General features: G+C 38.6%; 1 protein-coding gene across 1 annotated transcript in view; it reads right to left on the bottom strand.

Annotated features, from left to right (window-relative positions):
- Positions 1 to 22724, bottom strand: part of atp11b (ATPase phospholipid transporting 11B) — a 46099-nt gene that overhangs the window by 17453 nt on the left and 5922 nt on the right. The window contains exons 2-27 of the mRNA XM_005736929.2: positions 21671 to 21760; positions 19772 to 19852; positions 19327 to 19434; positions 17658 to 17786; positions 16787 to 16890; positions 15341 to 15388; positions 15081 to 15145; positions 14867 to 14948; positions 14636 to 14786; positions 13405 to 13602; positions 12949 to 13107; positions 12624 to 12811; positions 11042 to 11110; positions 10762 to 10835; positions 10414 to 10517; positions 9408 to 9589; positions 6350 to 6553; positions 6062 to 6215; positions 5806 to 5908; positions 5564 to 5709; positions 4626 to 4685; positions 3989 to 4116; positions 3540 to 3678; positions 3116 to 3139; positions 2104 to 2169; positions 1325 to 1428 (exon numbers count right to left, since the gene is read on the bottom strand). Coding sequence (XP_005736986.2) covers positions 1325 to 1428; positions 2104 to 2169; positions 3116 to 3139; positions 3540 to 3678; positions 3989 to 4116; positions 4626 to 4685; positions 5564 to 5709; positions 5806 to 5908; positions 6062 to 6215; positions 6350 to 6553; positions 9408 to 9589; positions 10414 to 10517; positions 10762 to 10835; positions 11042 to 11110; positions 12624 to 12811; positions 12949 to 13107; positions 13405 to 13602; positions 14636 to 14786; positions 14867 to 14948; positions 15081 to 15145; positions 15341 to 15388; positions 16787 to 16890; positions 17658 to 17786; positions 19327 to 19434; positions 19772 to 19852; positions 21671 to 21760 — 2960 coding nt within the window. The remainder of the gene's footprint in view (positions 1 to 1324; positions 1429 to 2103; positions 2170 to 3115; positions 3140 to 3539; positions 3679 to 3988; positions 4117 to 4625; positions 4686 to 5563; positions 5710 to 5805; positions 5909 to 6061; positions 6216 to 6349; positions 6554 to 9407; positions 9590 to 10413; positions 10518 to 10761; positions 10836 to 11041; positions 11111 to 12623; positions 12812 to 12948; positions 13108 to 13404; positions 13603 to 14635; positions 14787 to 14866; positions 14949 to 15080; positions 15146 to 15340; positions 15389 to 16786; positions 16891 to 17657; positions 17787 to 19326; positions 19435 to 19771; positions 19853 to 21670; positions 21761 to 22724) is intronic.

Below are 22724 nucleotides of genomic sequence, written 5' to 3'. Positions count from 1 at the left end.
TAAAACACTAAAATAGTCATTATGAAGTAATTTTTCCCTCAATAGAAATATGAGACAATGCTCAATATAAAGCCGATAGAACTCACTACATCCATGTTTTCACAGACAATACGAGAGGCCAGTGAGAATAGTACCCTGTCAAACCAATCATGGGGACGGACATGGTTGGAACACTGACATCAGTGTAGGAGGAGCCGCTGGTAGCAGCACATGTGCTAATGTTTGTGCTACTGCAGCGTTAGGGTTGTAACGGAAACTCGAGGGACAGCGTTACTGAACATGACAGCTATAAAAGGACAAGCTTATTATTCAAAAGAAGAGTCTGAGGACTTTGCTAAAGCCTGATAAAGAAGCAGAGCAACACACATTGCAAAATGAGTTGAAAGCACGTTTCCACATAAATGCCACATAAGCACCTGATGCAAGGACATCCTTACACCATGCACAGCTAACTGTTTACCTGCACAATGCACAATGCAATACCTTACTGTAATCTGTATGATGCAAGTAAGCACAGTTGAAAATGTTGATTGAAGCTGCTGGTTCAACTAGCTGTAAACATTTCTCTCAGACAGCACTGTCCCAGCTACACAGGAGTGTAGAGAGATCTGCAAAGCTATCATACTTCACCACCTGATCGGATTTGTGGTCAAAAACAATGCATTTCAATCCTGTGCTTCTTGTGCTTTCTCAAACCGTTTCTATTTATATTTTAGAAAAACTTGACAGTTAGGCCTGCGACAGACTGACGACCTACACGTGGTGAACCCCATCTCTCGCACTATGGGAGCTAGAATAGCTCCCAGTCCCGCCCCCGCAACCCTGAATTGGATAAGTGAAAGGATGGACGGATGGATGGATTGTTGTCTTGAAGCATTAGCACACCACAATTGTGTGAATATATCACTTTAGTTTATGTTCTCTTTTTTATATTTGAAAGATTCCTGAATTTTTACTGATGATATATACAGAAAGCTTTGTTTATTTTTGGTGTTGTTCCCCCCAAAAACTGTTTAAATATATAAATCATCTTATTGGTCAGAATTAATATTTTAGATGACTGTCGACACAGAATTACAGATCTGTATATTGTTCTATTTTTTGTGTATTGTACATTTGTCATGCTCAGCTTCTAACAGAAAATAATATTTAAATGTTTAATATACATGAGAAAAAAAACCTGAAAAAAAAGTGGTAAGAGCTTTTTTTTTTGTTCCTGTTGCCCAGACCTATTTGAGATAAACATACAGCACACAGGAAGTAACTGAGTTTAAAAGCATCACTTTCCAGAAGCAAAAAGAACTTGCCAAGAAGGTGTTCTTACCAGATGATGCCTCCATAGAAGAGAGAGAAGATGAAATAGAAGGCAATTGAGCCCCATGTCACAAAATGGTTCATCCACGTCCAAAAATGAGTCTCTAATGCAAGCTGACGTTACACACATACAGGAGGGGGAGGAAAAGAAAGATGGGTGTAAAACATGGATCCAGGGACAGGCAGTGCATCAATAAACTACAGCAATCTTCCTCCGTGCTATAAAGAGAGACCTTGAGGTGACACTGATAAATTATCTTCTCGAATTAATGGCCACTGACATCATCCTCATCACAACATCTTTCAACATTTCATTAACGAGACTTTGACAATACAAATGTCTCCTTTTGAAACTGCATGTGTTTCTCAGCTTTCTGCTATGCAAACAGCAGCCATCATCCTTAGAGGGCATTACATGAGAAAAGACTCAAACACTCAAAAATAAATTGCTGATGTACTTCAGTGTCAGCTTGTCAACTTATTATAAATTCCTACATGTAAGCAAAACTCCAGCTAAGCTGAAGATGTGTCACTGGATACTTCTTTCCCAGCCCTTGTTTACACTCACTGAATAACTTGGCTTCCTGCTGCTTTGTTCTCAGCAGGTAGCATACATACAAATCTGACTGGGAGAGTGCCTGCTATTATATGAACCCACCACTCATTACTCTGAAAGCTTCAAATGTAACCATGAGTGTCGTAAACATTACAAAACGTTCCAAACACAACTGCTTCTTCAGAAAGAGTACAGTGGTTTGTTGATAGGGTATAATATTTGATATCATTTACCTTTAACGTGACAGTGATGACCATGACAGTAAAGACCAGTGTTCCAAATGTCCAGTTCCCAAACATCTACAGAAACAGACATGCAAGTACTTCAGTTAATAATAATAAACAGCATTACAATGTAGTTTGGCACTTCCTGAAAATGATTTCATGAGGAGGGGAAAACAGAAGCTTTGCATAAATGTACAGACTGTGTGTTCGCATCTGTATAAGGGACGTCGTTACCCTACTGCTCTTGTTCCCTTGGATCACTGACAAGCTTTAGTCTACACATGTGGTGCAAAGAGAGACAAGTTCACTATGACTGTAGCCTTGGTTAACAAGTTGTTTTGGCATCACGGTGCCCAAAATAAGACCTCGGCCTCCAACTGTGTGAGTACCATCAGTAGCTCCACTGTTCTACTTATAGGTTGAGAGCTGTGGGAGACATTGTTTTTTTGCCAGCCAGTTCAGGACCCTGCTGGTGTCTGGACATTGAGGGCTAATAGTGACACACAGGGGAGTAAACACCATTTCTGGACCTGTGATAGGAATACAGTTCAAGTTTGTGCTCGTTACTTTCAGAATTATGATTTCAACTAAAATCTTTTACAAACTCTGTCCCCTAACTGATATCTACCTACTTATAGAAAAATCTGACTAGATGTTAGTGAAGATGGTTTCTGCCTATGCAGCTACGCTTTGAAAAAGGCAGAAATTCTATTCTATTCTAATGGTCATCAAACTCAAAATATAATATATTGTAAAATACTGTATATACTCAAAAGTCGCCATTAAGGGTACAGGAGAGGTAGGAAATGATTAAACCAAGCCATGTAACTCTACTATGAGTTGATTCAGCATATTTCAAGACACCACTAATGTAAATGCTATAGACTAGCCACTTAAATTCATGCTCTTGAATAGCATCATTACTAATAATTTAATATTTCACTTAAAAGAAAATCTTTCTGGGAGTTCTCTCATTAGCTCCCTAAGAAGACATGCATTCATCTGTAGAGCAGACTCTTACCAGCTGCCTGTTAGCTCGCAAGATCTGAAGACATGCACAGCATGAAGGCAAAAGGGAAAAGGCGTAATCAACAAAGGACAGAAGAAAAAGACAACCAAGAGAGTGCAGTAAAAGTGAGTGCTTTCGGAAATACCAAACTTCAGAAAGAAAGAAAGATGATGAGATATGCAGCAGGACAGAAAAGGGAAGATTTGTTATGCTCTTAAACAAAAAGAACGACAAAGAGACAGATAAGAAAAGTGCAAGATGAAGGGAAGACGTGAGTGCAAAAATACCAGCGGGTAAACAGTCCCGTTAATGTCCGCAACACAACAAGATGCAATCACGAATGGTTACTCTATAGTATCAGTTTGCTACTTTTCCCTTTTTTGCTCTGAACTAACATTTGACTGATATCAGCATCATAGAGCATGAAAACACATACCTGTCCATTGCCCATAAGTGTGGTGTCCTCTCCCATTAGTATGTAGGATCCAAAGAAGAAGACAAAGGCGTGACAGAAACCCAACACAGTCCAGTACAAGAAGGTCCGGAAAGAGAGCAGAGAGTTCTTGCTAATATCCCTGCAGAAAATAAATAAATAAAAGGTTATTTTTAATCATAATCCTTAAGAGCATTCATAGGATCCAAGCAAAGTTGCATGTTTCACTGTGATGAATAAATAAATACATTGCAATTTAGCGGTTCTGAAAAATAAAATGATTTATGTAACAAGCAGCATCTAGATGCTAACAGCCAATTTAAAAACATTACATAAAATTCCAATTAACACACAAAAAAAAGAAACAGTGGGCCAACTGTGTACGTAGATGATGACATAACAGAAAACAATATACAAAGTAGTGTTCACCTAGAGATGACATATAAGCTCACCTGTACAGGCCAGGTTTGTTCTGCAATACATGCGGATGGACCAGCTGTTCAAACAGACTGTACACAAGGATTGGCAGCGAGGTGAAGCAGATGTTGTACAGTGTCAGATAAACACTGTCGTACAGAGTCTAGGTTGGACAGAGACAGCATTTCACTCATCAATGACCCATTAACAAGAACTGATATCCACAACTCGTTCAACAGACCTTAAAGATATCAGGGAGCGAGGCGGAGCAGAGTTGGAGCAAAGCGGAAAAACAAATGAGTAGGAACACACACACACTGTACTAGAAGATGAGGCAAGAGGATTATAATATGGCCTCCCAGTAAAAACTATAGTGTTACATGGTTAATAATATTTTGGGACTGGCTTCCAAAACCATGCTACATAAATAATTGAAAAGACAGAAATTCAATAGACTTCTGATTCTTAATTTTAAAGCCTATAAATAATAAGATCCATTTTCGTTTTTATTTAACACAGATTCACTGCAAGAGACATCGAAAAAGAAAAAAATCTATAAAAATGCACTCAATCTGATACCTAATAAGATACGCTGGTAAAGCGGAGCACAAAATTAGGACCAAAACACCACTGACATTAAAAAGACAAAGATACAGAGAGTGTGAGACTTACTTGTTGTGAAAACAAACAGAAGAACTGGTATAAAAACTGCGGCGTGATAAAACACACATTCTAGAAAAGACAGAGTGAAGGAAAGAAACATTAAAAATATTGCAGTGACAGGAGACACAACTGAACACGCTCTTAGTTATGCTACGGTCACACTAGGGGAAACAGTGGTTGGAGGCCATGGCACAAGCTAAATTATTGTGACTGTGTGCAGTGAACCTGTAGTCCCGTTGCCTTTGAGATGGTGTCTTTGAAGATGGGAACCAAGTCAGTGAGTAATTGTATCACGACAATGATAAAATGACAATAAAAGAGTCAGTCTGCTATCTGAATGGGGTTAAGTTGGCAATTACGTGCAATTACACAGCAAATAACTGGGATAAATCAGCAAAAATTGCAAATCTGTTGCCATCTATAAACACAGAATTCACATTTAGAGAACAACCAAATCTCCTGAACAGAAATGTAGAAGTTCTCCACAGATAAGTGATTTGTTATTTGAAAATGTAAAAACAGGCCCTGTGCAAACTTGTTTCAGATAGGAAAATAACCAGAATACACCCATTTGGCAACCAATTAGGGAGAGTCTTCTTTTGCAAAGAGATGCATCACAGACCAGCTGCACTCAGACTGAGACTGAATTTGTGAGCATTTATAAATTACACAGCAATATTTTGCAAACCTTCACCAATCTGAGAATGATTGCAGAGCACCACTGTTTGGAGCTGGGTTGACTCCCACCAGGCAACCTGTGCAATTCCTTTTTGACTTAAATGAGTTACTGCAAATACATGCAATTTTTTGCTAAATTAAAAAAAACAAAAACAAAACAAATAAAAACACACCGATTTCTCTTAGTCACAGGGAATGTGTCTTGTATTTTCATTCTAGTGGGACTGAACGATTACAGCGGAAGTAGAAAGTCTCTTTCTAGATCTTACCTTGTAGAAAAAGTACTGTACAAGAGTAGCTATTCGAATGTAGTAGAAGTGCCCGTGGACCAGCAGGAGTTTGGCCAGGAACTTGAACCTGGCAATTGCATAGTCGCTGTTTCTCACGGCCTGACGACCCTCCTTCCCCATGATACCTGGAGACACAGACATACTGGAGATCACACTGCAGAACACTAATACCATGTCGTGTGAGATAATACAGTCTGTATGTACGTGAGCTAAGTGTTTACCTATGCCCACATGGGCTTCCTGTATCATACTGACATCATTGGCTCCATCCCCAACAGCTAAGGTGATGGGTTTTTCTGGAGATGTCTTTAAAAGACGCACAACCTAGACATAACAAAGTAACAATGGCATCACAGGTGAGCTTCAGAAAATTTGCAGAGACAAAAAAACAAACAAACATAAAACCCCCCCAAAAACAACAACAACAAAGGAACCCCATCCACCCACAAACAATTAAAAATGCTTACAAGACAATACCTTAGCTTTCTGCAGTGGGGCCATGCGACAGCACAGCACAGCTGAACAGTTTTTACACACTTCCATAAAGAGCTTCTCGTGTTCCCTCAATGCTAAAGACAGACTAGCTCCATCTACAACCAATCCATGCTGTATGACATGGTCCTCCCTTAACCTGCGAACAGACAGAGAAAAAGTTAAAAAAAGAACACAATATGAGGTCAGGGGATATATATATATACACACACAAAATTAAACAGCATGTATGCTGTCAGATAACATCATTACTTTCAGCAGAATCACACCTACCTCCTGGACAGTATGCGGAGCTGCTCAGCACACTCGTTATCAGAGTGCTGCTGCAGGAGCTCCAGGATGTTCATGGTTCTGTGGAAGTGGCCACAGGACAGGCTTACACTGACTGCCGTCTCATGTTTGTCCCCTGTCAGCACCCATACTTTGATTCCTGCGAGTCGCAAAGCCTCAATGGTCTCCTGGACCTTGTCCTGAAGTCTAGGGATACAAGAAAGAGAGAAAATAAACACTTTGGTCTCCAAAGTAACGCAGACAAAGTGTGGGTAACTTGATGGAACTGATCAAACTAAGCTTCATAATTTAACACATCTACTGAAGGGTTAGCAAGAACTGGTGAGCAGAGGGTGACTGACTACTTTGTGTTTTTCGCTGCAGTTATTTTTCAAAAGATTCAAAGACAGTTGATCTGATCTAATATTTTTATGCCAATCGGCATTACATTTTTCATGTTACACAGATGTTGGAGGGAACCCTTCATCTCATCTTCCATACCAGAGGAGATTCTTTGACCGTGAACATCCGTGCCCCGGGAGGATCTCATTTCAGATACAGAAGCAGAGCAGTGGGAAAAAAGGGAGAGCGAGCAAAAAGATAAACAAAGTGGGAGACGCAAGAGGCTTATGTGAGGAGCAGATGGCGAGCGGCTGCAAACACACATCAACATTCATTTCCAGAGAGGCTCGGTGAGGTGACGTCTTCTTCTCCCTGCTGACTATTTATTGTCTGTTAAAAATCATCCCACTGTGCTGTTTTGCCTGTGTGTTTCTTCAGTTTTGAATTTTTTTCTCTTTTTTTTTTTGGGGGGGGGGGGGGGTTGTTACATGGCTGGAAGCCCATGAGGAAAAAAAAGCCTAAGACAGCAACAACAAAACACAAGCAGATTTGATCCACTGTGGATGATGTCCATTTCTCAAAACTTACTTTTTTTTTTTTTGGGAATGTGTGAATTACAGAAATAAGATTCCGAGTTTTGTTGTCAGCAGTTGGGCGTACAGTGGTCCCTCGCTATAACGTGGTTCACCTTTCGTGTCCTCGGAGTTTCGCAGATTTTTTTGGGTGCAATTTTCCATGGTTTTATTTATTTATTTATTTTTAAAACAGCGCATTGTGTTCTGCGTCCTGATTGGCTGTACACCATTGTCGATCAATCTCGTGCCGTGTCTCTGTACAGTACAGAATGCGTTCAGCTTGTCAAATTTACATAAATCTTTGATCGCTAGCAGTGTGACTCTGAAGCGCTGTACTGTATGTTTGTAAGCTTTCTCCCCAACCAACACAACAATGTCGACGAAAAGCTTTGCACCGTCAAAGGCTACTGCGGGTGCCTTTGGTTTCATTCTATAATACTGGTCATTTTCTTTTACAAAGGTTTGAGCTTTAAGAGTGTTTAAACAAGAGAGAAAAGTGTGAAAACGTCCATGCCAGTCTTTGAAAAGTGTATAAAGTGTGTAGTGAGGGGTTTTACAGCCTTAAAACATCTAAAATAATTGTAAAAAATAAAGTTGGCTACTTCGCAGATTTTACGTATCGCGTGTTATTTTTGGAATGTAACTCCTGAGATAAACGAGGGACCACTGTACTGCACAAACTGTTGAGATTTCAAATCCATTGAGAACTCAAGAAGGCTCACAAATAGTGATAAACATGACAAATGAATCTCTGACCAAGTGATTCTAGTGATTCTTGCAAAAATGTCTAAAGTGCCGGTAAAGCAACCAATAGGACTTAACTATTACACCTTGAGACCAAATTAGGTGAATACCTGTCTGTGTAAGGTCTCATCCTAGTCATGGTAGTCTTAAGAGCTTGAATAAAAGATTTTTTAAAAAGAAGGCAACTGTACTTCCTTCAATTTGAGAAGACACTTCATCTCTCAAAGGAGCTTCAGTTCTAAAACCAAAAGGTGGTGTGTGCAATGTATTTAATCCCCGGAGGGGGTTTGTCCCATTTTGAGGTTGCGAGTTATCACATGAGCCAAGGTGTGAAAAAAATGGCATGGGTCAACTCACACCTCAGCTCATTACGGGGCAAGGTCTCACAGTTTTTATGCTCACCGCATTGCTTGTTGTGTGGGAGATGGTTTTCACAACTTCGCCTCCTTGTTAGAGCGCATGACGCGATATTGTCTGAGTGGTGAAACCTGACGTTTATGAGAATACTGCAGCGGCTTCCTGCTACGACGGAGGGTATATTGGCACCTTTAGAGTGGTTTCACCCTTAACGTAACCCAACTACACTTTAAATAACCAGGACCCCTTGATGAGAGGTGAAACATCTTCACAAACTTAAAAGTGTCTTCAACCACGATAAATTACAGATGGATGGGTGACAGATGTTTTGCCATGGCATAAGCCTACTGGTCCTTCAAGTTCTTGATTTTATCTAATAGCTGCTCAGGTATCCAGATCTCGATCACCAAAGTGGACGGACAAATTGTCAACCGAAATTGGCCAGCATAAAGAAAAAATCCAGAAGCCTGTGTGGCACATAAATCATCTACTCCTGTACAATGGCATCCTGTTTTTAAAGTTGACCATCTTCAAATAGTACAGTGGTCAGTTGTTTAAATTGATCTAATTTGATACCCATAATCATGTAGCATTGAGCAACACTTACAATTAACATTATCTTAACCCCACATTCCTAAAAATTGACTCAGATTACACACAAGTGTTTGGAAAAGCAAACCACAGTACTTCAGTGTACTGATTGTACTGACCAAATTAAACAATTTCTTCTTGATTTAAAAGAATTGATGCTTTAATTTATAGCAAACATTGTATTAAAAAAAAAAAAAAAGGAAAAAAAAAGACCTGAGTCTACCTAGTTCACTTGACTCTACTTAAGCCTAGATTGTAGATTATTACTTTGTGTTCAATGCACACATCAAAAGCCTGCTTTGTGTATTATTAGTTTAGCGAGACTGTGTTTGTCCTTAATACTGGTTTAGGTGTGGATACTCAATGCAAAATCCTTTCTGTATTGACTAGCACGGGTTATGAATGTGATGAGAATGTCAAGATATTTTATTTTATGTTTTGAGTCTCCATACTTGTCCTCCACTCCTGTTGCTCCCAGGAGCTGCAAGTCTTTTTCAATGTAGCTGAAGGCTTCCTGCAGTCTCTCCTCCCTCTGCTGCAGCGCGGTGCGGGCACTGTTTAGTTTCTTGTCCACATCGATGTACTCCTCCGGACTGAAGTGGCGGCATGCTACAACCAGGGTTCGCAAACCTTTCTATAATTAAATTAGGAGAATGGAGTTTAGAAAAATGATTCAAAACAGGGAAGAAAAAGAAGAAATATCAAAAGAAAGGTTGATAAAATGATGAAGGATAAAATGAGACACCACGTTTGGGTAGATGGTAAGGTCAAATGTCGGCAAGGTTGGGAAAAAAAAATCATAAGAGAATGATGGGAAGAAATGAATCCAGGAAACAAAGAAGCAAAGAGAAAGAAAGACGAGAAAAACAAATTATTAAAGCTTGACTCTAAATCACAGAGTGAGCCTAAGGGGTAGATGACCACAAATCAACCCACCGACTCCTGGGTACTGACGTATGATGGCATGATGTGAGGGCAGTGCGTGTGCGTGTGCGTGTGTCTGTTGTGGCGAGGAATTTACAATGTAATGGGAACAGAGAGCCAAAAGTAATCACTGTAACACTGAAAAATGTCAGGCCTACACATACAGACACAAATCTGAGGACATAAATCAAAATATATATATTTAAAGGGTTCTTTTGAAGACAGATGTATCAACTTCATCCAATTTGTCTCAGACATCTGACCACAGGGATATCGGGAAGTTTCATATTGATAATCATATTACCTCTAGACAGGTAAGTCATTTGTATCCTATTAAATAATACAGCTGATGTGTGTGACTTCAATGGTAAAAAAAAAGAAAAAATGTGTTTCTGCAACAGATGAAAAATCCCCCCTAAAAATATTGGGCTTAAGGGGTGATGAATCTGTATCATGATTGTGAAAATATAAGCATCTGGTTAATATTTAGAGAGGAAAACAAACAAACAAATAAATAAATAACAAAAATCTTACCATGGCAAACTCATCAACGTGCAGCCTTGTCTTTTCGATCTCACCACTAGTCGCGAAAGGCAAAACGGCAGACTCCGCCCCCTTGGTGAACAGCACTTTGCCTCCTTGAAAAGCAACACAGCAAGAACATATACGCTAAATATGCATTAAAATGTCAATTTTCAATAAAAATATAAAATAAAATACAAAAAAAACTTACTATATTATACTTGTAAACATAAGCTTCCATTTTTCGCTTATTTTAGAATATTATCAACTCCTCAATGTTTCTGTTTTTATTGTTAATGGTTAATTTCATTTTTTTCACTTGCAACAAACGTACAGCTCAGCTGAAGAACGTGGTATTACCTGAGGGAGTTTGCAGTATGACACTCATCCTCCTGCGGTTAGGATCAAACTCGAGTACATGGAGCAGTTTATACCTGAGTGTCCAAACAAAGACCCGTCAGACATAGATTAGTTACTCGTTTTGAACAGGGGCGATTTAGTTTTTGGCTGCAGGTTTTTATTATTTATTATTTTACTTTAAAAACTATGGGAGCATGGAATATCTCCTGAGTGAGATTAAGAAAAACAACAATCCACTGTAATCTTATTTGTGATTTTAAAAATGCACAAGGTGACATACTTTTCTAACTTGCCAAAAGTTTTGATTTCCATGGTATCTCCATTGCTGCAAGAGAAGGCCACTCCAATCCTGAGAGAGAAAAAATATAAAATAAAACAAACCCCAGCACTTATATTAACATCTTACAACAACTACCTATAACTGCAAGCTGTAGCATTTTTCTCAGGACACTGAATCAATACATAATTCATTCAGTTATCCATCCATTCTCTCTGTACTTTGAATAAATGGAATTTAAGTCTAAATGACTGCTTTCTGTCTTTATTTGAAATTTACACAGCATTAGAAACTTTTTAAAAACTGTTTTGCAGCAGAAAAAACAAAACATTAAGCACTGAACTCTACTGTCTGGACTTCCAGTTTCATAGGGTGTTTCTGCAAAACAGGATCCTGAATCAATGGGTGGATTTACTTTAAGGTACAAATTATAATTTACAATGGATGACGACACAGACAGCACAGACAGCACAGACAGGCAGTCATTCCGGTTATGCTTCCTTTAAGCCCACTTGAAATCTGCCAGACCGGCGCATGTGCAATTGATGCACTGCAGTTCTCTTTGGACGAACTCACATAGCTCTCATAAAAATGGGCAGAAACACACACATCCAAACAGAGCCTTATGCTAAACGTCCAACGATGAACTTAACGTCAGTCTGACCCAAGTAGACCTTAAAACACTCGTGGACAAGCAAACCATAGCTTGGTCCTAAACAGCTACATGCAGAAATGATCAATTTATCAAGGTTTTCTTGTAGATCTAGAGGTGGTGTTTTGATTCCAGTTTCTTTAGCTGCCTAATGTTTAAGCAGCAAAGCAGAATGTGCTCACAATACTGCGTTTGCCCTTTCAGGACATATTCCCACAGTGGTCAGCTTGGGTTTTTGAATCGCTTGCTGGATATTGAATTGCTGCCCATATAGTATTATTGCAACACTGAAAGGAACAAGTGGTCAGCAGCCCAACCTCAGTGTCCCCCCCCCCCAACCACCAAATTTCCCTTTGCAGCTAACACAATCAGTACAGTATGAATCATGTCAAAGCAAGGATTCTTATACACTTTCATTTATATAGCATATTTCCAGTTCTCAGCACTTTAGACTGCACCTATTCTACATCACATCCACAGCAAATTTAGGATATCACCAATTAACCTAACATGCATGTCACTGGTATCTGGAGGAAAGTGACACTGCCACAGGGAAAACGTGTTTACTCCACACGAAAGGACCCCAGCTGGGGTTTGAACAAACCTTGCTGTGAGTTGCCAGTGCCAATCACTGACCCATCTAGAAAGGCACAGACAAAACCAAACTCATCTTTAAAGTTTAAAGAAGACTAAGATTTGAGGAATCCTTAAATTAATAAAGACCTTTAAGACGTTTTGTTGTGGCATTACTGGGATGCAGACTACAATTTACACATTTCCTGTGTCGCAACCTCTGCAGTCCGGTGCAACCACCAGCTCTTAATGTCTAACATCACAACGCACAGCAACAACTTCGTCAGTCTGTTTTTTGTGCATAAATTTTAACCTGTGAACCTGAAACTTGCAGAAGAGGAAGCTCAAGTGTCACCTTACCTTTTTGTTGCCTCTACTAAAGCTTTCTCATCCGGTGAAGAGGCGTAGTACTCCATGGGACTGGAAGAGAACCCGTTGGCATGGGAGAATGGGTCTCCTCCCACAGCCAGGCAGTCTGACTGGTCGTAGCTGATCTGAACTGTGTGACAAAGTGACACTGCCTTGAGAAATAACAATTCGTCACCCATCTGGAAGGAAAGATGAGACATACATTTTTATTTTCTCTCCCTCTCTTTTCTTGATGGATACAAACACAGCATGTTATTTTAAAAAAAAAACAACAGAAAAAGAAAAGAACCAAGCCTGCAATATATATATGCAATACCAGGGGAGGCATAGAACCATCTGGTGAGTCGTCTGTCATTCCCTCTGGCAAAAGTTTGCCATTAACTTCCCGGTACTTGGTTCCATTAATCGAACACTCGCGGAACTGCATTTCATTTTCTGTTAGTGTGCCCGTCTTATCAGTAAACACATATTCCACCTGAAAAACAGAAACACACAGATGCTCACAGAAGTACACTAACCATTAAAGTCGGCATAGTTGTATGCTGTATACTGAATATGTACATAAACGTAATTCACCGATTCAAACCGGTTCATATTTCTAAATTACTAAAAATTCATGATATTTCATATAAATGTAAAATATTTTACAGTATATGCAATTTTTATATACAACACTAAAACTCCGATGATACAGCAGGACATCCATGCATATCCATGTTCAGGGTGTGCTTTGTAATATGCATACATAGGCATCTTCATTCCTCTTTCATACCTGTCCCAACTCTTCATTGAGGTCAGAGGTATTGACTTGAGCTTTCTGGTCACTTTCCTCATGGTAAAGGTCCAAATCCCAGCCAATGAAAAAAGAGCCAAGGAACTTTTGCATCTCCACAGTAACATAGAGCGAGATAGGGATGATGAAGTTATAGAGCACCAGAAAAGCCAAAAAGTCTGAGATGAACTTTAAGATCTGAAAGAACATGACAGATTCTTTTTTATTTAAAGAGAGGACAAGAGAGCAGTACAATGAAAAGTATAAAGTAAATTTATATACATGCAAGTCGTTTGCACTGCTGCAAGAAAGAGAAATTATATAAACTGTATGAGAGAAGCATTACAAAAAAATGCAGGAGAATATTAAGACTGTCTTTCAATAAATTCGCTTACATATATCTCAGCCATATACAGAATAATGAAACCAAAGTAGGCGAGGTAATTCACTGACATTAAGGGACTGATTATTTAACTGACAGGAAAGGATAAGTAGCACAGACTGAACATATGAGCAGCTATTAAAAGACATGTTTGCACTGTATAAGCCTTTATGTGAGCGTGACTAACATGCTAATTAAAATAAAGAAATTATAATTAATGACTTAGATATACGTTTGTCTGCATTATAGACACAAGAAGGACTCTCAGAAATGTGTGATTTAATATTACAAATATAAGTTTAGCTATCCTTGGACCGGGATATTAGAAAGAGTTCAGACTTTACAAGAGCTTTATTATTTCCTGGGTTTTTTTCCTGGGTGTCCAGGAAGCAGGACGGCTTGTGCACAACTATGATTTTTTTTTCTTTTTTTTTAATCTCTTGCTGTCTCAATACATAAGGGCTATTGTTCCCCGTGACTGATTACTGCTGGCAGGTTGGCTGATAGGCTGGCAGGCTGGCCCAGTGACAGGCATTTCCTTTCTAGTGTCTTGTCACAAAATCTAGAAACACTAACACAAGTAGTTTTGTAGACGTACTGTGCATGTCAATTCAAAGAATCTTTACCATTAATTAACTTACATCTACATTATATTATAGGCCCCTTATAATTTTTACGGGGATCAGAAAGTGAAGGACAGCGCAGGGTGCAAATGTAAACAGAGAGAAGAAGTGGAATGTCAACTAAAATCTCAACTCATCTAATCTCTGGAGCCGATAGCCTGCAGTCTTCACAAAAACAGATCAATAAGAATGCATTCCTCTGGTCGTGAAAACAAAGCAGACTAACCGGACTGCTGTTTCTCTCCGCTTCTGTCTTTTGGTTGTAGAAAGGTTCGTCCCATTTGATCTCAGCCTGCCAGGCGTACTTTAGGATGGTGCTGAGAATGGCCTCGGACAGCAAGATGATCAGGTAGATGATGAGGAAGGTATTCATGGACCTGACATTGTGAACATTGGGAAATATTAAGTTGGAGACTTCATTAAGCACATCTTAAAAAGCAATAATAAAATAGCTTACTTCTCTACGGCAGAGCGTTTCTGGGACTTGCATTTATAGTTGAGTGCCATCTTGGACTCCATGCCTGTATAAACAGCCACTCCTGCAACAGCACAAAAAGGTCAATCATACTTCCAAACGTAGCGAAAAATGTGAATTCTTAATCGGCCTCATTCTTACGTGAAGTTTGTGCTTTGCTGAACCATTTATTTTTGTTCCTTTTATTTTGACTCACCAAAGATTTCTTTAGTATTTTTCAACCTGGCCCCTCGCAGCAGCAAATTCTCTGGACCCAGCGGTCTGACAAATACAAACAAGAGAAAAATACATCTGTATCTGTATCCAATGACATTATGCATCTTACAATGAATGCACAGTCTCCATATTTAAGTAACAATTTTCATTTATTTTTTTATGTTCACTCTTTTAATGGTGCTGTATCCTTAGCTCTTGTGCTTATAGCTGGTACTATAATAGACAGAAAACTCATCTCACCTAACTATCTCCTCCCCATGCTGAGTCACCGTCATACGACCAACAAATCTGGGAAAAAGAAGAAAGAAAGAAAAAACAGAGTTAAGTGGATTGATAAACCAAACAGGATACTCTGTTCGCATGCACAAAGTAAAAGGAAAAATTCAGGAAAGGACAGAAAACCTGAGACTTACATGCACTGTGATGACCAAATTACTTTAAAGCCTATGTTTATATTTTTATTCATCCACCATTCTCTGACATATTTAAGTAATTGGATTAATGCCTCTGCAGCTTAAGGAAGCTTTGTGACTCATAGAGCACTTAGAAGAAATGACAAATAGAAATGCCAGAGAAAGCTGACATTCAGAGATTGAATTTTGGTCAGACTATATCGACCCAATGTGTGACAGATGCAATTTTAATAATATATAATAACAATAAAAATAATAAAGAAACAAATGCATTTTCCCAAAAAGACAACAAAAAAAGCTCTCTTTTTTATTGTTATGCATTTTGTGATAATGAGCAGCAAATGTAATGGACCTCTAATACTGCATCTATATATTCTACATTCAAGATGCCACAAAAAAAAAAAAAGACAAGTTACAATAAAGATCTAAAAAACACCCTAATGGACAGTCAACATAAATCAGTGCTTTGTGAATATAAATTAGGCCTATGGAGAGTTACATAATGAAGCCATTTGTCCAAGCATGACAAAACATTTTACATCTTATGACTGATAAATACTGATTAGTCTGAATGTCTATTGTAATCTTCATCCTACATTTAAAGTTCAGCTGTGGTCTTGTGACAATAATTTCCTGGCTAGATTTTGTTTTTGTTTTTTTTTCATCCACCAACCTCAAGTTGAACATTAACTCGCAGGCAATTCTTGAGCTACTTTATCAAATAGGATCCCACATTGAAAAGGTTTTCAGACACAATGTGCATTCCTCTCTAATAGTAAAAAAAAAAAAAAAAAAAAATGGTAACAGTTCAGATTTTAGTTTCTCAAACAGACAGGAAAGGTTGCTATCATAGTGGAATTTTTAAGACTGTATACTCAATCAGGTTTCTCCACCCAAACACAACCCAAGCTGGTGCATCTGCCCTCATACCTCTGGATTTTTGGCAATTCTTCCTCAGATTTAAGTATCCACCTGCACTTGCAACCATTTATATTTTTTACTTTTGCACCTGCATAATATGGAGAGATGCCTTGTTCATGTATTACGAGATTTTCTTCAGACGTTTGGTAAACATGTTTTTTTCTGAGCAGCTTTTTCAAATTGTTACATAACCCTCTGACTGCTTTAGTTACCCAGAAAAAGTTGCTGTTTCTTTTTTTTTCTTATGTGGTTTAATGGGACTAAGTACCTTTTTTAAACATCTGTTGTCTGAATCCACACAATATACCCTTAGATTTATCTTGAAGGATCTGTACACTTAATTGACGATTACCTGTATAGGTCAGGTTCTGGTTGCTGACACTCCACCACAGCCTGCAATGCCTCCAGCTGGGAGACTGACTGGCACACTGATGTCTCCGCCACTGAGTAATGGGTCTAGAAAAAAGACACACACACACACACAACAGGTTAATTAGTGATGGCTGGGAAGCATTGCTTCAAGTGGGACAAATGTGGTTTTCTGAGTGAGCAATGGGAAAATTATAACAGAAAAAACAGTGAAAACTCACGGATAAAACGAGAGGAAAAGCAAAAGAATAACAAAAAACAAAAACAAAACAAAACAAAAAAAACTCCGCACACTCTCAAAGTTGGGATCATTAATATGCCAGACACAAACTACATAGAATAGGAAAAGAACTCCTATTCTATGTAAACCGTTTCCATAAGCTGCTAATGAATGAGGCTCAGTGAGGAGCTCTCCATCCATAGGGCTTTAATATGCAGGCCATTAGCCTTATGGTGTCTGACTCTCAGCAATATCATCAACTTTCCTTCCTGTATATCAACACCATCAGTAGTACGAGCAATTACTCACTGCAGTGACTCAGATCACAGACGATTTATAAAATTGGTTTCACATTTTCCTGACTAGGTTATTAGCCATGCATTCATGTCAGCACGTTTGCAACAACTGAAATTCAATATTGTTTTTTATGTAAATAATACTTTAAATGACCCAAACAGAAATATACAGTGAAATATATAAGTGTCACTTCAACAAAGCAAAAATCTAGTATTTGCTTGAGCTGCGATAAAGAAAAGAAGGTGAAAATAGCTTCTGAAAACTCACAGTGACAAAGCTAAAGAGATTTAAACACCTCCAAGTATGTTTAACAGCACCACTCATATTATTGTCAGACCTTGAGATTGGTCTCTCCGTCAAGACTGGCTGTGGTGATGTGACAGGTGCCATCTGGACGATCTGACGACAGTAACACCAGGTCTGCTGGGAACGTTTCATCTTTAGCCACACGGACGATGTCTCCCACCTAGATGGATAGACAGAAGCAGGCACAGGGTAAAGTCTGTTCAGTTTTTCACTATATTTCAGTTGGATTGTCAAATAATTATATTCACACATTTACGGTGATGTTTAATTGAGTTAAAATACGTTTAGCATCACTTAGGCAATATTATCACACGTTTTCAGACAGGAGAAAAACTAAGTACACACACACACACACACACACACACACACACACACACACACACACACACACAAATATTTTAGAAATCTAAAAATGTTTAAAACTAAATAGCTAAATGACTTTGTTAAGAAATATATATTGTAGGCAAGTTAAAAATGATTGGGGTGCAACTATTATCGAAATTTGCAAATGTGTTCATTTTTGGTTGTTTTTGACCTCTGTGCTCTTTAGCGTACATGAAAACACCCACAGTTGGACCCTTTGGAGGACGTTGGCTCACTCTGCTTCTAAACAAGCTCCAGAGCCGTTTTTGTATTGTGACTGCAAGATCTACACGCCGTCCTGTAGTCAGGTGTGCTTTGAGGATGTGGTAGACTACCACATAAAGACGTAAAGAATACAGTTTTGCCTGAACATTTGCCTAGGTAAATGGAAATGTTAGAGGTACATTCTCCACGTTATTTACTACTCCAGAGCCTGGCCAAGAAGTGTACTGAGCATTCTCACTGGTTAGTGAAGTGTTGTGAAGCATTTTAGTTTGCTGGGAGTGTTTCAAATGTTTTGTGTGGGAACAGAAATCAAACAAAAACTCTGTATTGTTCACACTCTAGACAATATGTTTAATTGTTATATTACAGTTTGTAATTTTTAGCTTTTTGTCTTTTCAGAGTAATACAACACTACATATGTTACTTATTTAATAGAAGCTATGCAGTTAGATGTTGTTTGTGAGTAGCAGGTTAGAAGCGATGTAGTTCTCCATAGACTGAGGACAATTAACTCTGAAAGGTCACCAAACACAAAGCAACTAGTCATCCTTTGTATTAGATTAAACAATTTCACTCCTGTTGGCACTTAGTTTCCTGTGAGGAAAAAACCCCTCAAGTGATTCATTTATTCTTTTACTAAAGTACACATTTAGTGATGTCTTTAGTGATGACCCCAGACATGCAACCCACAGTATTATCCATTGTGTCAGATAAGATCAGGAAAAACCTATAATCATCACACAACCACCATTACCAGACAAGCCGAGGTATAAAATGACACAGTGTTTGAAGGGCAAATGCTGCAGCTAGTTATACAAATACAATTATACATAGTACAGAATCATATCACCGTTTCAGGGTTTATTTGAACAGGTCTCTGAGTGTTTGCATACTGTACCATGGGAAATTAGGTGTTAGAGTGAATTTATAAGCTTTAGATGGGAACAAATTTAAAGAAATGACACTTTAACATCCAAGCTAAAGTTAGTTACGAGTCGTTAGGAGTTGCAAAAAGCTTTTTTTGATACCATAATTTTCTTGGACCAAAGAAATTCTTTCTAAACTGGAATAACTGGCGTGATTAAGGTCCTTTACAACTTTGATGATCTTACCCTGATATTCTTGGATCTCGTCTGGACCAGACTTCCACTGCGAACCACAAACACTGGAGCCCCATTCACCTCATTGTCAGCCTTGTGTCTCAGCCAATCCTCATAGCCCTGTGAAACACAACCAGTTACAAACTGCAGATGGCAGGTGGTTAAAATAATCTTATTTACTGACTATGGTTGTGTGTGTGGCATGTGTGGCACTACTAGAAACTGATCAACAGAAGTGGCCAAATTTAGCAAGTTATTCTAAACAAACGTGTTTAATGTCAGAAACAGGAATGCTTCAAATGTTCTCAATCAATACTTTATAATTTCAAATGTGCTCTGTACAACAACAAAAGCTTTGAGCTTTGCCTACAAATAGACAATAATCACTGATGACGCATGTATGTTTGTTCCACATTTTCATGAGGAAGAGGAAGCCGCTATGTGGTTATGTTCTCACCTGTTTTATGGCAGTTACTGTGATCACAAAGAACAGAGGCAGGCCGCTGGTTACTGGGGAAGTTGGCGTATCTATCATTAACTTCAAAGAAAAATACAAAACAGAGTTTAGAGATGATGCCAAACTAAAAAAGGGACTGTAAAAGTGGTAGTGGTTTTTGCAACAACGAGCAACTTGAAAAATACGACAGAAGTAGTGGCCAATGTGCATAAACAGGAAACCCGTATAACTTCCCTTAAAGGTCAACGATCAGATAAGAACAAGTCTCACATACACTTTTGAATTACTGTCTTTGTAAGCAGGGTCACTGGGATATTATATTTCCTCACCCCATATCCTGGTCTTAATAATCACAACGAAATGCTGAGCAAAGTGTGTGAAACTGAAGACCAAGCTAAAATGGTTTAGTGCCATTGAGCAGTGCTTTTATTAGTGGATATTAGTTTTGGATTGGGGGGTGTTTCATAAGCAGGTTTCTGGCAACTCTTTCACACTGTTGCACTAGGGCTGCTCGATTATGGCAAAAATGATAATCACGATTATTTTCACTGAAATTGAGATCTCAATTATTTGATGATATTTATTTAACAATAACAATGTATTGAATAATGGCTTTAAAGATTGTCAAAAAATAATATAAAATAGTGTGCAAATACTGATAACAGTGCAAATGTTTGCAATATAAGAAATTAATGAAAAATGTAAACATCTATGTTTAGTGAACTTTGCAGTGTTGCTCTGTGGTGCAGCTACGACACTGTAGCAAAGTTTACACACTGTGTCTACTTGATCCACGTCTGACTCTGCGAGCCCATAATGTTTCCAACAACTGAAGTTTTTTTTAACCTCTCTTTTCAACCAACGGCAGTCACTCTCCTCTCCAAATAACTTCTGCTTAGCTTTCCGAGCTTCCCTCGGGTCCTCTTAATTGTTGCCTTAACGCGTGTTCGACATGCAGAGAGGTACGCTCGATTTGCCACACGGAGCAGCGCGAGAGTAAAGCACGAGGGAGGTGCTAATAATCGGCTCAGTCATTTTTAATGATCGTTGAAAGCCCAGATCGTAATTTAGATTAAAATTCGATTAATTGAGCAGCCCTATGTTGCACTAATCTACAGGTGGAAGTAGTCATCCAATAAATAAATAAAAAGTAAATAATTACTCTAAAAAAAATCCTTGAGCAGACAAATGAGAAAGAAAGCAACATGAATGTAAACAATGCATGTTCATAAAAAAACAACTGCACTGCAAACTTTCCATGTGAGGAAAATGTGCAACATTTGTTAGGCTTCAAGCGTAACCACAAAGGCTTTAGGCAAGCAACACTGAATGTAAAGTGAAACTTTGCTTAAAAGGAAGACGCCTCAAGGAAAAGATCAAAGATATCTTAACACTTTAACAAACACTTTCTGTAAATGGCTACACTAACAGAAGAATTCACCAGTCATCTAGAAACCCATCTAAAGCAATCTTTAAATGGTCAAATTGGCCATCTTAGATGAAAAGAGGCCCCTCTCTCAGTGATTTGAGGCTAAGGTGACTTCAGCCTCACTGACATGTTGAGTGGGTGAAATAGAGTCAAGGCGATTGCTTTGGCTTCACTACACAGTGCAGAATAAATCAGAAGGCTAAAAATTTGAAAGCCAAATCCTACTTCAGCCTAAAATGACTGATGCACAGTGAAGGCCTAATGCTTAGGGCTGGCTGCAAAGACACACATATTACTAAGTGAGTAAGTGTGTCGCTTTCATACAGAGGCAGACCAGTCTCTGCTCTGGTACCTAGAAGTCGATGAGTCACTCAATGCTCGGAAGCACAAGCACAAGAACGAGCACAGGCATTTGTATTAAGAGGAGGAAATACGTCAAGGAGTGTTCACATGCATTTGTGTATCGTTACCTGTACAAGGAAGATAATGAGGAAGTAGAAGTTTGCTATCCTTCTGAATTGCTCAAACAGATTCTTGGGGACAAAATTCCAAACTGTATACTGAAATTAAAAAAAAAGAAAACATCTTTCAGGGTTTACTGGGACAGAATAATTGCTACTAAAGGTTCTTTTTTACTAAGTAAAACAGAGGAATTGAATTGCAAATACATAGATGGTGTATTGGAGGTATTCAAACTACTGTACTAGCAACTGTTTATTAGAGCAGAAAAAAAACACTTTTACTGTGTTGTATTTGTACTGGCCATATTTAAGACCTTACATGAATACAATAATATAGTTAAATGATATTCTGATTACCCCTGTAAAATATCTTGTCTATGGCTAGAGTGTTCACTGACATTTCCAAATTGGAGCTTGAGATAAAGGAGTACAGCAGCTGTGCTGAGTTAAAGTGTTCTTCAGATAAACTGATTACTGGTTGCTCATTTGCACATTTATTTACTCAATAAATGTGCCGTTTAAGTCTTTCTCTTACTTTATTAAGATAAAATGCTACAGACAGTTAGGTCCATAAGTTTCTGAGGAATGAAAGTTTTGGTAGCTTTACCTCTGTGCACCACCACAATGGATTTTAAAATCCAACAATCAAGACTTGAATCAAGTCCCAAATTTCCATAGGCTCAGAAGTAAAGAAGCATCATTTTAAATTACAGGAATTTTTAATACGTGAATGAAAATCCTTTGCTGTCAATGACTTCTGGATCCTATGGACATCATCAATGCTGTGTTGAGATACTCTCTGCTCAGAGAGTATAGCCCTGTACACTTCACAATTCATCTTGCTGCTTCTATCAGCAGTCACATCATCAGTAAACACTAGCCGCCCAGTTCCACTATCACCCATACATGCCTGTGCTAGTGCCTGGGTTATTGTACTAGATTGTAGATGTGGCCCCTCCTGAAGTTCTTCTCATCTCCTGAAAGAGCTGGACTGGGACGAGCTGTCACGACGCATTGTTATTATAAATAAAAACGTGATCGTGAGCAAAAACGGTGTGTGTTT

Source organism: Pundamilia nyererei, unplaced genomic scaffold (genome assembly GCF_000239375.1).
Source record: "Pundamilia nyererei isolate P.nyererei 1_Seehausen unplaced genomic scaffold, PunNye1.0 scaffold00072, whole genome shotgun sequence".
Classification (NCBI taxonomy): domain Eukaryota; kingdom Metazoa; phylum Chordata; class Actinopteri; order Cichliformes; family Cichlidae; genus Pundamilia; species Pundamilia nyererei.
Note: the sequence above shows the minus strand (reverse complement) of the source record. Positions and strands in the feature narration are given on the sequence as shown.